This window comes from Thamnophis elegans, chromosome 3, assembly GCF_009769535.1.
Source record: "Thamnophis elegans isolate rThaEle1 chromosome 3, rThaEle1.pri, whole genome shotgun sequence".
Classification (NCBI taxonomy): domain Eukaryota; kingdom Metazoa; phylum Chordata; class Lepidosauria; order Squamata; family Colubridae; genus Thamnophis; species Thamnophis elegans.
In genome coordinates, this window is record NC_045543.1 from 68,745,784 (window position 1) to 68,764,071 (window position 18,288).

An 18,288-nucleotide genomic window follows, 5' to 3' on the forward strand; every position below is an offset into this window, starting at 1 on the left:
GCATAAATATATGCAGGGTGATAGCCCTTGTTAACTACACCCTCACCCTCCCCTTTTAAATCCTAATATTAAACAGTAGAAGCGACATTTTTGTCAGCCTGGCTGTACAAATAGAAAGCCAGGAAAAAAGCAATAGCAACATGATAGCTTTTTATTAAAGCTCCTCTTTCCAATTAACAAGCACAGTTCATATGTATGTATCTGACAGCAAAACTCAACCAATCACTAAAGAAACATTCTTTTTGCACTTAGCATGCAACCTGAAAAATCAACATCAACAAAACCATGCACAATCATAAGTCAAAGTTCAAGAAACAAAAAAACCAACACAACCTTTACATTTTACAACCTGAAACTCATCAGCGCTAGTAGAGATATCTGTGCAACTCATACGATAGCTATCCCCATACAAAATAATGCATAACAGAAAAAAGAACAATATACATAATCCAATCCAGGAAAACCTAACTTCCTCACAACAACAATAACAATAGCAGCTGCCAAAGTTGTCAGGTATATGGTAAAGCAAAAGCAATCTCCGTTGGTTTTAATTTTGTGACTGGTTATTTAGAGTAACCTCTGTATGCAGATGCAGGTCCTGCCTCATCTTGTAAAATCTGGATTTAAGAACATCATCTGTCTATGAGTGTATTCTTAACAATTGATGCTGCTCCCTCTTCCTTATTTTCTCAACCAGTATGACCCCTATCATATTATTATTGCTCTGGAAAACAAAAAAACCAGATCCAAACACATTTTTAAAAACAGCAAATCAAATATGGGATTTGAGATTCAAAGCAATGCCCTTGAAACTGCCATTTTTTCCAGAACTAAGAGAAAACTCTAGGAACGTAGCTATTTCCTTTCAAGCACAAACCATGCTTTATATCTTTGTTGATATCATTATGGGAATCTGAATTTAAAATATTGAAAGATACATTCTAGCAGTAGGTACATTTCATCTATTTAAATATTGCGCTATAAAATGAAATATTTTAACTAAACAATAACATTTTTATCAACTGAAATATTTGAGAGCTGTTTGTAAGCAATGGAATGCACAATTGGCATGAAATCCCAGTTTCCACCAAAGCAAATGATAACATTCTGACTTGAAGTGCTATGAATGTAAGCAAAAATTAATTGCATGGTGAAATGCTGTAAGGCATTTGCTTTGAAAATGCACTGAGATGTAACAATTAATGGTACAAATACCTATTTATACAGCTGTATGTTTAGGACCAAGATATACATGTATTTTAAATAATATCCATAACAATAAGCTTGTCTGCAGGCTTACTATTAAACGACTTGTGCCCATGAAAGGAAACTGATGGTGGTGGATGGGAAGAGAAAATCTGGAGAGAGTCAGAAGATCAAGTGACAGACGCCAAACCAAAGAGTTGGCTTATAGGCAGCTGTCTGAATGAAGTGACAGCTTGACAGCTATTGAGGGTCAAGTGGTTATTCATTTTAAAAGTTGTATTAAAGGCTGTTCAAGAAATAATACAGGGAATTATCATGTTAGGAAAGCAAAATGCAACAAGATACCCCAATAAGTGGCAGAAGAAAGGCATGCAGAGTTTCAATCTTATTTTAATAACATGTTAAGTCAGGGAATAAAAGAAAGGGCAAGTTTTCAATGAAGAGGATAATGCCTTACACAGATTTTCTTCAGAGAAGGATGATTGCTGGTTGTTCTGTATTCAGAAATCTGAGATTATTGACAGCAGGAGCTGCAGAAGGATGCACTTTCAAATACTTTCTTGACAACCAGAGAGGGGGGAACAGAGCAGGAAGAGAAGACCTCTCTGGTTCTTGTATTTCTCTACCCTTTGCCTTGCAGCTTGACCAGATATCAAGATATTTCACAGATTAATTTGACTGATGACAAGTTGTTTTAAGTCCATCAAAGATTTGTCTTCAGAGTCTTCCATTTGAATTAAAATCTAAAAATCAGTAAATATTCCTTTCCTTACTGTAGTATGACCATATGGCTTAATGTGTGTTTACTTGGTGAGCAATTTGTCACTGCTCTCTGCTTTACACTTACGTCCTGTTTATTCAGCTAATTTTTTGTGTCATGATGTATAATCCCTTTTCATCAGCCATGGCAATGTAGAGCTCAAATTACATTATAGTACATTACAAGCCCAAAGCTATGAAAAGCAGTTTTACTCAAGTCTGTGACAGCTTTGAAGTTAATGGTGCTTGCATTATGTAATAGATCCTTCATGATCTACCTATCATGGTGGTTTTAAACTTCCTTTAATGTAAGGATGCTGGAAGCTTTCCTCTTTGGAGTTCACAAGAGCAAGACCTCTTGAGAAAAGACACAGACATCAGAAAGGCAACTACTAATGTTTTGCTAGCAAATGTTTTCAGTGACAGCAAAGTCCACTAGGAGATGATTAAATCTCTCCTGGCAGCTAGAGTGAGATGCAAATAGAAATCAAGCCAAGGGCTAACGATGAGTTCTGTCCAGAGAATTGTGAAAAGTCTCTGTCCACCATGTTTCTACTAATTGGAGCAGGACCTAAGGGGGCAATTGTAAAAGTACGCAACAATCATCCAATTGTATTGGTAGTTGCTGAAAAGGAATACTAGTACAGCAGGGCATCAAACCCACATCATCATGTGATTGTCACGTGATGTATCAGGACTCCACCCCCCACACACACTTTGCTAAACCAGGGATGGGTTATACATCCAGCCTGTGGGCTGTGAGTTTGATACCCTTGTAGTGCAGGGTTAAACTAAAGGACAATTCTTAAGATGGCTGGTCTGCACCTCTGTCTAGCTGCAATCTGTAGTAATCAGCAAAACTGAGCAACTATTTTAAACATAAAAGAATTTCACAGCCAATGCCTTTTAAATAGGGTCAACATTTTTGGGAGATATTATGTGGCTAATATGAAATAATCAATAAAGGCCCACAAGTATTAATAATTTAGATACAAAATAGGGTTGAAACATTACAAAAAAGAGCATAGAGTGGGTTTCTTCCCAAATCTCATTCATGAATGAAACCTCAGCATACAGTTTCACTCAATTTATTTATAAAAGTATTGTACACAAATGACAACTAAGCAAGGAGATGTGTTTAGTTGGGAAGGATAACTAGCTTAGTGAAATAAGTATATATATATTTTATCGCCTATAAATTTCTAAGGTTGTGTGTCATAGCGCAGTTCTTCCAGTTCCATAGTGGTATGTTTCTTTCATTTAGAATTGTTCGCTTCCTTTCATGTTAGGCCATCATATTCATTAATTTGGTTTTTCTTGAAAAGTATTTGAGTACTGTCACACAGTCCCAGATTGATGGCTATAGCTGCCATTGTTTTACTCTTTTACTATTTATGTACCTTTATTCTCTTTGGTCACTGTGAGCATATTTTAAATTTGGCAACTATTTTGCTGCTGCAGCCATGGTCCAAATATATTCCATTCTGCTCCAATTAAGGTGATGTATAATATGATTGCTCTATAACATAATTGAAAGGTCTAATACATGGCTGTCAAACTCGCAGCCCATGGGCCAGATGCATCACATGCTGGCCACGCCCATGCCCAGTTTAGCGAAAGGGAAAAAAGTCGTGATATATCCCGTGACACCACTGTGGCAATGTGAGTTTGACACCCCTGGTTTAATTATATGCAATAATCACTGGAGGAAGAATTAATTTATCTAGACAGAATGTTCAGTTCCAAACAAAAGCAGGATAGCACATTCAGGGTGCCTCCACTTGGTCTGGAAAGCGCTGCTTCCTAGGAAGAACATCACAACAAGCCTAACCCCCTTTTAATGATTCTGATGGGGTTCTTAAAAAATGGAATGAAAGGTGTTTGTTTTTTAGAGGCCCTCTTCTTTAATTCCCACCTTTAAATTATGCAAAACAGATTACAACAAAAAGAAAGGACGAATGTTTTTTTATTCTACCTTTCTGGTAAAGATATTATGTTACCAGATCCCTTTTATGAAAGATTGGGTGGTTGATGGATCTTGTTTTACCCTATTCCCAAGACAGCATCTTTTACATATTTCTTGCCTGACTGTACCTCTACCACCTCTTCTGTAATTATCAGATGAAACTCTTTTTTTAACTCCTTTCCTCCTCACTCCAAATCCTTTTTCTCTTTAATATCATACTCTCGAGAACCTTGTTATTTATCTTTATGACTTGTTTTGGAAATCTCTTTTTGGTGTGTCTGAACAGCAAGATAAAAAAACCACAAAAACATATATATCGATATTGGTATATCTGTTCAGCAGTTATCAGAGATATATTTGCTCACCAACATATTATTATTAACAGCTGCAATAGGTGGCGAGTTCAATCCCCTTCAGTATCAACTTCAGTATAAAATCCAAGTGGAAATGGAATCTACACCAGAGGTGTGGCCTGTTTTATTATTATTATTATTCTCCTGGGGAATCTTTAAATGACAATAAAGAACAACTAGTGTTCACATGAAACTGCTCCCTCCCAAATTCTAATGTAGCAGTAAAACGGTGCATGTCAGCAATAAAAATAAAATGTCTATGACATTTTAAATGTTATCATACTGTCACAGTGGAATAAAATTAGCTTGAAAAATGATCTAAGGGGATGTGATGCCGTTCATTTATGTACAACAGCAACAGCAGCAGTTTCCCTGTGTTCATAAAGGTTTCTCCATTAAATTTACCTCCAGTCAATAATTAGGAGTCCACAAATAAACCTAGGCAATTAAATCAATACTGTTGGGCAATTATGTTCCAGAGGCCAGGCTTGATGTCACAAGAAGACACTATATCAAACTTCAGAATTAAGTGATCTCATGTACTTTGCTGCAAGGCATTTTGTAAGGAAAAAAAGAAGGGGGGGGGGGGAACAGAGAGAAAGTCCAGCATATCACAAAGCTTATGTGAACGTGTAAATGTTTTGAATGGGTTATGTTAAATCATAGAGAGAGGCTCTGATTTTTTTCAGCTCCTTAGCTAGTGTGTAGTCCCCACAGAAAAAGCAAGAAGTCCCTTCCCAGGCAGCACTTGCCAGGAACACAAGATAATTCTGGGTCTCCAGAAAAAATGGGCTGATGCGTACTGTAAAACCTTTCAACATATCATCATCATGTCACCCTTATTTTCATAAATATATTTCAAAAATTAGCTCCTTCAGATTCCTCCTCATGCCATTTTATTTTTCTACGGGTCTGTTTCTTAGGAAATACTTTTCTTTATGTAAGGAACTGAACTGCTTTCATTTTCCTATGGCAAGCCCTGATAAGGCTGTAAAATGAAATAAAATGTGAACCATATTTATTTGCAGAGATTAGAAACCTAAACAAAGTTAGAAGTCATCCTTAAACTCAGATCACAAAAATTTGTGATTATGGGAAATAAAATAAAATGCAATCAAAAAATTAGCACACATTTACTTTGGAGTAAGCTCTATTGAATTAAGTTGGACAATCTAAAATTTTTGCTATGTCGAGAAGTTCAAAATAATATGAGAGAGTGCCCCTTGTATCAGAACAGATCCAGATGTCTCATGGTCAAGTACTAGTGCAAATGTAATTCTGGATAACTAAGAATCTTGATTAAAAGGTAGAGGAAACAAAATGAGAACACTGCCTTACGTTACCCTTTTTTCCCTTATATCATTTCCAAGGCATAGAAACCAGATCACACGAAATAATTCTCTGCTTTACTCTGAGCTAATCAGATTCCACTTGGAATATTGTGACCTGTTCCAGGCACCACAATTCAAACAGGACCATGCCTTATTAGAGCAAGTTCAGAGGGCTTGTTCACCAAGATGTTGAAAATCTAGATACCAATCCCTATGGGGGATTCCCAGCTAAAAGTTTTGCGAACATTTAGATTTCAAAAAAGTTGACTGAGAAGATAAAACAATCTTAAATATCTGAAAGCTTATCACATAGGAGAGGATGTGGATTTATCATCTATTGCTCCAGAACAGATTGAAACTGCAAGGAAGTAGATTCAGGGTAAACAAGAGGAGAAACTTCCAGACTATATAAATAAAAACATTGCCTGACAAATTCTCCATTGGAGGTTTCTAAACAGAGGGCAAGTAGTAAGCCTTCAAAGATATTTTACTGTGCAGAAAGTTGGAGTAGATCATCTTTCCAAGTTTAAGATTCTATTAAATATCACTACTTCAGCATCAATGTTTCCCCTAATAAGTTCTTAATTGGAGCTCAAATCTTATTTAGCATTAGCCACTGTAAACATTGGTGACAATTGAGTAGTAATACAGAGTAAAATTAGAGCACGGTGATAATCTGTATGCTAAGCAAGTAAGGAGAAGCATTTGTTCCTGGCACCAGATCCAAATCTCTTAACCACAATGAAGAGTAATCTGAGTTACATGCAAATCAATGCTAGAAATGCAATTGTACAATTGGTATTTCAGTTGAAGTCACATTAGCAGAATTTGTTGACAATCAAGTTATTGACACTTCTTTAGCAAAATATTTTGATAATAAATAGCAGCCGCAATATAAGATTCAACTATAAATTTTCAACTAAGTAAACACGTGCTCTACCCTCATCTGGCTGATAAAAAAACAGCTTTATACTGATCAACACTGCTTATTCGTAATTCCTGAGCAGAAACGATGTTGATGCCATCAGTGCACTAAGTATCAAGATGTTTGTCATGAGCATATTTTAAAAGCACTTGCCTTTCAGACTCGACTGCCCCATTAACAAAATGAAAAATGCATTACAGTCGACAGAAGTTTGAAAAATCCAGTTTATGTTGTCAGCCATCTTGAAACAAAAGCTGCCTTGCTATGACTAGAAAAGCAGGCTCTCACCTGCCAATAAGCTGCCCTTGATCACTTACAAGAGGGGTGCCTCCCAGCAGACTGTGTGTGAATTAAAAAAAAAGACTTGAAAGAGAAGAAAAAGTATCACACAGGTCACAGCGGCGGTCTCAATGGACCCCTCAGGGATTTCAACTAGTCTCAGCCTTGTCATCCTCTATGCAGCTTTCCACTCTGCCCAGAAAATGTCGATAGGAAAATGTTTGAGGGGCCTCTGGTGGAAATTTTTTCATTCTTTCTGCATTGACAGGATGCCAAATCAATATTTACTTCCCACTAACAAGCTGCTTGAGGTCTCAGTAGAAAATATTGTAGAGAATGCGGGAAGACATGGTAATAAACAGCTGTCTGGCTGTGAGGAAAACATGAATTGACTGGAAACAGGTCCATAGTAAAAGGTCACTGAAACCCATGAACTCCTCAGGTGTCCATATCAACTACTAACTTTAAAGGCACATAATAAAAAAATCTCTTTTTAAAAAGACGGATGAGAGAATGGATCCTTTTCTTTCCACCAAGGATACAGAGGGGCTCAATAATTTAATTAATACATTTGCCCGTATCCTTGGATGTTTTACTTTCTATCTGTAAAGTTAGCTCAAACAAATATAGTGCTAACCTGCCTTCCATCTCACTCAAAACCACTCAGATTATCAGAAAAAAAGCTTACAAAATACCCTTGAATTTGGAGTACCTTTTACATTTGAAAAAAAAAACCAAGAGAAAACATTTTAATTAATAATCTGAATAAAGATAATTTACAAATTAGTTTAAACAAGTTTGATATATTCATTTATCAAATCTGTATCTGTACTTCTCATATTAATGTGAATTCTTTCAAGGGATCCAAATTTTTTTCAACTCACTCTCTTTTCCCTAGCTTTGGGATAGCTAACCAATAGATCTTCGGTTGCACCTCACTGGCGTTACTGTTTTTCTAGTTCCCTCCATTTCAGTTCCTCTGCCATCCTGGATAAGGAAGTAAGGTGTCCTCACTTTGCAAGCATTCCTTTGAGTCGCAAATAAGAGGTGACTGGAGAAAAAATGAATGGCTTTGCAGCACTGCTGTTGGCTTGGCCAAGACATGTGTTTTTCAGACATTTTTTTTTATTGGAGAATGGCAAACCCATGTGAGAGGTTATAGCCTTATTATGATTTCTGAGTTCCTAGTAAAAGAGGTTACTGCCAAATAAAATGGATACAAAATGTTGTAATCTTTTCAACTAGGCATTCATCTTTGGAAATGTCTCCTAAACGAACTGATAGGAGTGTCTTCCAAAAGAAAATAGTAAAGCACTCAAAATATATTTGTAGTAACAGCAATAGCCTATGACAATTTTTCATTTCTTAACAAAATGAGAACCTACCAATAAGAAAAGGAGCAGAATGAGACACTCGCAAATGCTGTGGGTTTGGCCACCATTAAATTCTTTGTTACAGGAGTTCGGGATCTCTTCAACCAAGCTGTCCAAGATGAGTGAGGAGGTCATTCAGAGTACCCCTCCACCAGTTACTTAACTATAGTGAAGAAAATTATCCCTTCCAATCTTCACACTGAACAAGGGAACCATCAATGTCATTAATCACAGCCATATTTTTTTTTGACCAAAAGGGAGACAGGGTTTCTTTCATTAAATAATAGGCCTCTGGAGGTAATTTGAATGAAGGCCTCTCTGATCTACTCCCTTAAAGCAGCTGTTCAGTGTAAGGTACTTAAAAATTCTTGTGAAACTTCTAATGGAGTAAGGGCTAAATTATTTGCACAGGTCTATTAAATAACATGAACTATATAAACCACAGTCTTGGTTACAATTGTAAAAAGATAATGTTGAATACCTGTCCTTCCAGAAGTTTTTGTAGATAGCCCAACCACTCTTTGTCACTTTCATATTCCATTTTCATCTGTTCTGTTTCCTAAAAATAAAAATCTTGTAAAAAATGCCTATTATGCTACAATCAAGTTGGTACTAACACCACTTGCCGAGAAGACCAACCTATCTGATAGTAATTCTTAAAAAGTGGAGAAAAAGCAGAAAGAGGAAAAATCTGTTTCCCTGACAATTGCCAGACTGTTTATTTTTTTCATGGCTGTCCTAAAGTCTCAGCTTGACTTTAGCTCCCCAATTGATGAAGCTCACTGTTCTGTATTTTGTCACCAATTAGGAACCAGCAGCCATCTAATTTAATTGCAAAATGGGGGCTGTTCAGAGCTTTGGTACTTTAACATATAAAAAAACAATGATTGTCTGCATTGAGCTTGGGTTCTAGTGATGTTATGGATATATCAATGGTGTTTTCAGTTACAATATAAAACAAAAGTTGCCAGTGCATATTTTTAGAACATTTTTTCAACTTCCTAATCTAGTATTAAGATTTCCTGGTGCTGTCCCTTCCAACCCTGCCTGACTCCGCTTAGTTTTTAAAGATCAAAGTAAGATTAGCTTGTTACTGCACCTAGCTGGGAACTTAGGCAAATAAAAGTTAAAACTGCTGAGAGCAAATGTAGGCAGAACATAGGTCAGGATTTATAGGTCCATGATCTGTAACAAATGAATTATGTTTTCTAATTCATTACTGTATAACAATAACAAATATTTTGTAATTGTTTCCTAATTATACTACTGAAAATGAGGAAACTTTGGGAAAGCAGGTTTTTGTGTTGAAGGACTGTAAGGTCAATTAATTTATTCTGGCACTTAAAACACATTTCTGGGCTCAGAAGTATTTACTTCTAAGTGTTAAGTTTTTTGCACCTTTTCCCAGGTCAACAAAACTTAAAGCTGCAGCAAAAAACTCAATAGACTGTGTAGGTCTGAACTGCATATCCTTGTCTTATGAGATCAAAATTAGATTTAGTGAGCAGTAGGGCTCACAATAATATAAAAAAATGCTTCATTGATATCCCACATTTAGATAGCAGCGGAGGCCTGATTGATTTAAGATATGGGGAGCAATTTTTAATGATCCCTATAAAGGGAATTTATCAATAAGAGGCAGATGGTAAAAAACACTTATTTTGGCAGCATATGGAACTTTGAAAGTTCAGTGGCTAAAATAATAGGAGAATTGAGATCTGAGAATGGATATTAACTCAATACTAGAAGATAAAAAAAAATGAAAAGATGAGATTCTTATTTAAGTAAACTAAGGACATCAGATAAGCTTCTTACTGCTTATTACATATAAAAAATATTAAAACAAGTCTAAAGGAATTTGATATTTCTTAACCTATTGATTTATAAGAACCTATGCCACTTTATACCAAAGAAATATTTAAAATTAATTCTTAGACAAATTAGTATAGCTTACCTCATCATTTACAACATCGAGAATCTCATCTAAATCAGTTTTTGAAATATTAAGAATTGATGCTGCCAAAGATTGAGCCCGGTGAACAGATTCTTTGGAAATGCTACCACCACATTTTTTGTCTTCTTGCATTTTTTTAGTACATCTGATTCGTGTTCGCATCTCTTTCACATTTTGCTGTAGCTCAGTGGCCAAGCTCTATGAAGATAAAAATAAGTAAAAGTATTCATAATTAATTACCTACTTTCAACACATTGTAGCCCACACATTTGGAGAAATAAACAATTCAGCAAAATACAGTTGTCATTCTAATACAAGTCAAACAAAATAAGCTGGAAATGACAATATCTATGTACACATTTATATCTGTATATGTATATATAGATGGGATAATATAAATGTCAAGGGATGTCTAATAATACTTCCTTTTGTTTATTTAGTTGATAAACAAATTAATAAATACATTTTCAAATTAAGTAACTACATGGTGAAAAACATGTTTTTTTTTAAATTAAATATTCCAACTTACAATTAAGAATTCTCAGAGGCTGCTACAGTAGTAAATTTGCCATTATTTTAAGACCTGTTTTGATCTAGATCAGTGGTTCTCAATTTTGTTTTCCCCTCTAGACCACTTAAAGTTTCTCGTCTTAGTAGACACCTAGGATTTTTTGTTCATTCTCCAAATCAATGGACATGCATTATTCATATTGTAATAACTTTAGTGTATTAATAAAATTATGGGCCCTAAGTTAGAATGTTAAACAGGTATTTGTAACTGGTCTTTTAAAAGAAAAATTAGTAGAGCAAATCAGTGTCATACTGTGAAAAATTAGTAGGCCAGGGACCCGTTAACTTGTTGAATCAGTCCAGTTCTGTATAAAACTACCTGAATTTTCACCATCTGAACTTTCCCCAGAAAATCAACTATAGAGCGAAATGTGTGTGTGTGTGTGTGTGTGTGTGTGTGTGTATTTTAATGACTCTGTAATCATTTGCATCTGTGTGGAGTTGGGACGAATGGAGCTTGAATGTTTACTGGCTGCATATCGCTCTTAGGGTCAAATATATATATATATATATGGTTAAGACATCTGCCTAAGATGTAATACAGCACAGGTTCCAATCCCAGTAAGGGTATGGCTAGCTGATGAGAGCTAAATAGCTTGAAATAGATCTATACTAGTCTCTCTTTATTTATTTATCAGCACAAATACAACACACACACACACACACACACAACACACACACACACACACACATGCATATATGTATATTCCTGATTATTTTATAAGGTATCAGTGGAACATCTGAATAATAAGAGATATTTATAAACTGCAAAACATACAGTTTTTGTTTTGCTGTTAGAATATAAGAACCCCAACTGGAATATTACAACTTGGCTGTATTTCAACAGCCACAATAACTAAATTTTTATGTTGGTAGAAAATATGTAAAGTATTGTATAATCTGGTCATATGCAAAAAAAGGCTACTGTTTCCTTATTTTTCATTCCAAAGCTATAAGACTGGATAGGCATATATTGTAATTTATTTTGACTGCTACCTGTTACCCAAGTTGCAGAAAAAACTGATGATTTTAAATATCTTTTTGAAAATATTCTCACCAACTGAAAAAAAAAAAGCTGTTCTACTTAGCCGTTCAAGCAGCAGGTTTTTTGTTTTGTTCTGCCTATTAGACCCAAGCCCATCAAACAAGCAACGTGCTGTATCTGATATTTTATTTGCAAACAGAGATGGTTATGGATTGAAAGAAAAAAAGAATTCTAATGCATAATGGCATTAAATGCTTAATGGAATGAATAATGAATAATATTAATAATAGAAGGAAACCAACAGTGATAACAATAGCCACAGCATACTGCTAATTAGCCAGGCTCTGCAAAAAATAATATTAGCATTTGACAATGCCAATATCGATGAGTGACCCAAAGTATTAGATTGGGGCAATATAAAAATCTGGAGAGTAAATAAATAAGTAAATATAAATGGAAACAAATCAACAGGTTATGAACAATGCTCAACAAATCTAAAGGTTTTTCACTTTTAAATGCAGTCTGAAGTTCATAAAAAAGAAATGAGGAGTCCCTATCTTGCACACGCATTGAGAGAGAGAGACTGCAGAATTAATGGTGGGCACTAATGAACAAATCAACAGGGTGTTGATTTTTCTTGTGAGATTGTGGTAGTCTTCTCCCAGAGAAGGATGTCATACTTGGGCCCAAGGAGAATCTCTTGCTACTCTTGAGGACTTGGCTGCTTCTGCTGGAATATAAATACACTAGATGATAAGTGCCTGATAAGTCACTTTTTTCAGTATCATTGTAACTTTCACAGTTGCTAAATGAATCGTTTTAAGTCAAGGACTACCTATAAAGAACCCTCTAGAGCTTGTTGAATCTATAGCACTAAGGTCTTGTTGCATCCAGCATATTGATTTCAATTTTCTTAAGTATTTCTAACTGATTCTGGCCAATCAATGAACAAAACTATAATCAGTCAAAGTCTACTGGTTTCTCCAACCCAGGTTCTCATGGAAACTTTTTCTTCAATGTTCCTTATCAATAATAACATAGGAGGACTATTAATAGTCAAAAGTTGTTGTTTTTTAATGTTGGTAACAATCATAGCATGAAGCTTTTGCCATGAAAGCTTACATGTTTTAGATCATCATGATCTAATTTCTCACCAGAGTACTATGGAAAATAAAATCCCCCGTGACTCCCTATGAACCCAATTTTTTTCTAAAATAGCTAATAGGTTCATAGATGAGCATGAAAGGAAATGATCAGTTTCACCAACAGTACTGGTTTATACTAGTATGATAGAAAGAGCCAGCACCCTTTTAATAACTATAGATTTATAGAGATTATATCTGAATTACACAGTCATATTTAGTTTGTTAGCATTAGGACACAAGAAAAACAAAGCAGTATCTGTCAGATGAAAGCACTGGATTAGATATAGAGTAAATCATCTGACTGAAAACAAACCACTCATTAAAAATAACCTGGAACATGAATAACGTGTTAATAAGTAGAAAGGCATATTTCATCATCTGACTGAAAGTTAAACTGAACTTTAAATTGATGAATATAACCTTTAAAATAATTGTGTAAAGCTGCAGGATGTACAATTTTTGGTATGATGTTATCTATTTCTATTGAGAAGTGTGAAAATTGTAACTGAAGGCCTAGGTCAGCGATGGTGAACCTTTTTTGGCTCATGTGCCATAAGAGGGAAAGTACGGGGGGGGTGTCTTGTACAGGCGTGCCACATCTATAATGCAATGTGCGACCTCCCCAGTGCACATGGGCGCATGAGAGACACTCCCATTTTTTGCATGCTTTTTTTGCCCTCCCAAGGCTCCAGAGGCTTTATAGGAGGGCGAAAACAGGCACCCCCGCTCCCCAGAGGCTCTCCGGAGGCTTCAGGGAAGCCTCCTGAAGGTCCCTGAAGCCTCCAGAGGGCTTAAACTGACCCTACGAGCAAACTGGAAGTGACTTCCGGTTTGCTCGTAGGGTCATTTTTAGTCCTCCAGAGGCTTCAGGGAAGCCTCCTGAAGCCTCTGGAGCGCTTAAACCGACCCTACGAACAAAGCGGAAGTCTGTTCCTGAACTTCCGGTTTGCCCATAGGGCTGTTTTTTTGTGCTCCGGAGGCTTTAGGGAAGCTCCTGAAGGTTCTGGCGGGCCTCTGGGGGGGGCAGGGGAAGCTCTTTTCACCCTCCCCAGGCTCCTATAAAGCCTCTGGAGTCTGGGGAGGGCAAAAAATGGCTTTTAAAAATGCTGAACTCAGCTGACAGGGCAACGCCTCATGTGCCCTGACAAATGGCTCTGCATGCCACTTGTGGCACGTGTGCCATAGGTTCGCCATCCCGGGTATAGGTCTTCACAAATAATAGATGTAAATGTAAAGTGATAATTTTGTGACATGCTAAAGCAAAGATAATTTAAAAGAAGCTACAGCTATGGCGATTTCAAAGCTCTGGATTTTTAAAAAATTGAGGAATTTTTATAGGAATCACAGAATGGGAAAAGCTACTTAATCCAACTTCTGTTAGTGCATGAATCCAAACTAAAGAATCTGCAACTGTCCAAATTCTGTCCATGAGAAAGGGTAAGCTACCACCTTAATTGATTTCTTTTACAGTTAAACTGCTCTTTCTTTTGTGAGATTGTCAAATCAACGTCATTAAATTTTCTATAAATGTCAACCATTCTAAAAGTGTCATGTAAGTCTAACAGGCTTAGGTTAATTTAAAAACAAAAACAGAAAAAAAGCCTCAAATGCCATTTAAACCTGGGGACGGGGGGGGGGAGGAATGGCAAATCTTCACTTCCTGGGAATTCACATTTTTCTCACTTTCCACCATCAAGTTACCTTCTGTAGTCTTTGGATCACTCAACCTTTATGGGGGCCCAACAACAATTGCCAGACTCTGACATGCATAGCTATGCATGCACTGATATGTTTACGATAATAGATACATGTCTCAGGTACCAAGGCAAGATATTCTTGATTAATTAAACATGGTCTATTTCAATTCCTGTTCCAATAATATTTTTTAAAAGAATAAAGACAGGAATTTAATTTGACGTAAGATAATTAAGAACTGCTAGGCAAAGAGCTACAGTACCTCTTGTCTCATTAAAGTAGACAATCACTTTAAAGTTGAACTTCAGTTAAAAAGCAAGAGTGGAAAAATGTAGTAAACAAAATGTAGTAAACAAGCTTGAGAGCAGAACCAAAAAAAAAGGCTATTATTATTAACAGAAGACAGATAAAACAAAGAATGGAAAAGAAAATTGTCTCTAACCTGCAAAAACATACCACAAACCTAATTTTACACCAGAAAGAAAATACAGTTTCCAATAAATGTGTGACCTGTAAGGCTGAGAGGTAGATGCGATGAAGACATATATTCTACTTAATTTCAGTTTAGCAGCAGGTATAATGTATATGAGAAACATAAATAGAAGATACCGTGTCCAAGGAGTTTCTACTATTTTATCTCCATTTTTTTACTTTTATTGTACTTAAAAAGAATATTATTTAAGGATATTAGAATATATTATTGTCAGCAAAATTGCTATAAACGAATAGCTTATGATATTAATATTTTCAATCTTGCATCTATTGCATTGTTTTGCAATGTAAGCAACATAGGTTTAATACATAAACAAATTAGAAATAAAACTAGCACTGTTTCCAAATAAGGTAGTAAAATGAAAAATACCATGATCAGTGTGTGTGCGTGTGTGTGTAAGTAAGTAAATATGTATGTATGTATATATGTATGTATGTATGTATGTAGGTAGGTAGGTAGGTAGGTAGGTAGGTAGCAATTTGTTATTCATGGCGAAATGAGAGCCCACTGTCTATGTAACAAGAATATATTTTAAAACTTCAAAATAATCTGACACAGAAAATAGCTATTGGAAATTTGAAAAGCAATTCCTACATAAGCAGATCAGTCATACTTTATTTGTGAAAAACAGAGTTTAAATATTAATTAAACTATAAAGAATGATTTGATTTTATAGCAAGGATTTGATCTTTAAACTATTTACTTTGAAGTTGCTGCCCCAAGGCAAAGTCTGTAGTTATAAAATTTTTATTGTTATCAGGATCACAAGGTAGCATCTTTGCAGACAAGATTCTAAAATCCTTGTCAAAGGAAATTATTCTGGTGGACCTGAAGAAATTGAACACCTGAAGAAACTGAGTGGCAGTTTTATGCACAGAACAGATGAACCATAAGGGAGAAAGGAAGCATTGCAAATAAATCACAATATATTACTTTAATTGCAAAAGTATTAGAATTTGGACAACTACTGTGTTCTACTGATAGTTAATTATCTGTTTTAATAAGCTGCTGGGCCATTTATAATGACAAAGTTCAGGCAATCTAGCTCCCTTTTAACATTATCCAAATACCTTATATCAAATTGTCCATTTTGTTCTAGAAAAAATTGGTTATTCAAGAACAAATGTCTTGATTCTTCTTTTGATTTTATAATGATAAATGTATGATAGTCACTTGATGAAGCAAGTGACTAACTTTGGCTAATGATGAACGATGGCCATCAACTTGAAGTAATGTAGTCTCATATCATTGGCATAGATGTTAAATAGTGTACAGGCTACAATACAACCTTGTCTCACACTCATTCATTTGGCAAGCTGTTTCCTGTAAAGTTAATCTTCTCCAGGAATGTGTGCTTGATGATTTTAACCCACAAAAGTAAAGCCAAGTCTTCTCCTTAAAGCCATCGAGCTTGTCAACCACACCCAGCTCTTTGCAAAAATGAGAAATGCTAAAGGCAGATGAACTTTTCTTTTTGGAATTGCGGGTACACTGGGCAGTCTTGAGAAAGGGTGGGCAGCTCTCTCTCTCTCTCTCCATCCCTCTCTCTCTCTCTCCCTCCCTCTCTTACCATAAAGCCAATTCTAGGCCTGCAAACCCATCTAGGAGCATGGGAAAAGAGACATTTTAAGATGCTGCAGCTGAGCAGCTGTTGAAAAATCCAGTCAAGCACATTTCAATCATTACAATTCAAAGTGTATTATTATGTTTTCAGTCTAAGAGATATTCAGTGTCACCATACAGACCTCTGATTCAATTTTCCTAAATCCCACATGAAGAGTGATTCTGATGGAGAATTAATTTAATCAGTAACATCTACTGTGGCTGTTCCTTAATAAAGGCCTTAGTGGGTACTTTGTTTCCAGAGAAGCTAGTGAGTAGAATATTCAGTAAAGGTTTGTTTTTTTTAAGCATGTTTTTCCAGTAGTATGTAGAAAAGATGATTCTTTTAATGTAAATTTCTAAATGAGGGAAGTATTTACATTTTAAAACATTCAATATTCTTTCCTAGCTTATGGATGTCCATATATAATAAACTATTGTTGTTGTTGTCTTCAAGACAATTTCTGATTCCAGATGACTTCCTAGATTAGTTCCTACAGTTTTCCTAGCAAGGTTTTGGTCTGCACTTGCCTAAGGGCTGAGAGAGAGTGGCTGGACCAAGGCCACCCAACTGGCTATGCAATGCAGGACTAATGCATGACTAGTTTGTAGCCTAGAGCCTTAACCACTATACCTGTGATGGCAAACCTATGGCACACGTGCCAGAAATGGCACACAGATCCATCTCTCCTGGCATGCCAGTCGTTGCCCATTGTTCTTCTAGGTTCCGGCACACACATGTTGCTGGCCATCTGGTTATTTTGCATGCATGTGTGCCAAACCAAAAGACCAGGTGACCAGCATGCATGCATACTTGAAGCTCAGCTTCCCGGCGCATGCATGTGTGTCAGGAAACTGTTCTTCCAGTTTCTGGTGCTTCCCCACATGCAAGCATGTGCTCCCGTTTCAGCACTTGGTGCCGAAAAGGTTCAACAATACTGCACTGTACCAAACTAGCTCTTGTAATAAAGTAAGTCCTTATTGCGAAATCCCATTTACATTCACTTTTAAAGATTTACAAAGTTGCATATGTATGTATAGACATACACACACATGTGTGTAAAATTATGACAAACTGTTCTATCTTCACTTTGAAATATTTCTTGTTAAAAGTAGAAATGGCAGTTCCGGAGAAATCATACTGTACACTATCTCTAAAAGTTCAATCGTTTCTATTCTTTCAAATGATTATTATTTACAGAATTCACATAATACAAAATTAGGAATTAAACACAGATCTGCATCAATTAAACCCTTTGGTTTGAAAATTAATGTCGCAGCTATTTGGGATTTTTATCAACTATGTTATACTCTTCAATATCTAATATTATTATAGACAGTTATAGAGGCCATAGATTTTATAAAAGCTACAAATAACAGATTGCATTCAGTGATTTCTAGCATTAAAAAAAACTATAACACAAGAGACAGATTTCCCTTCCTCTCTTTATGTCCTGTTTACTTCAAAATCTTTTCGGGGGACACTTAGAAACAAGCAGATATTACATAAACACACACAGAAAGAGATAAGCAAAAATCTGCCTGTACAACTTTGAATAACATTCAAGACTTATTACCTCCATTCCACCAATCAACTATAGTAAACTTTATTTAATACATATATATATTTCATTGATTCTTAATTATAAACT

General features: G+C 35.8%; 1 protein-coding gene across 3 annotated transcripts in view; it reads right to left on the reverse strand.

Annotated features, from left to right (window-relative positions):
- Positions 1–18,288, reverse strand: part of CNTLN (centlein) — a 218,812-nt gene that overhangs the window by 8,946 nt on the left and 191,578 nt on the right. For all 3 annotated transcript variants that reach the window (XM_032214335.1, XM_032214333.1, XM_032214336.1), the window contains 2 exons: positions 10,147–10,344; positions 8,674–8,751 (listed from right to left, as the gene is read on the reverse strand). In XM_032214335.1, coding sequence (XP_032070226.1) covers positions 8,674–8,751; positions 10,147–10,344 — 276 coding nt within the window. The remainder of the gene's footprint in view (positions 1–8,673; positions 8,752–10,146; positions 10,345–18,288) is intronic.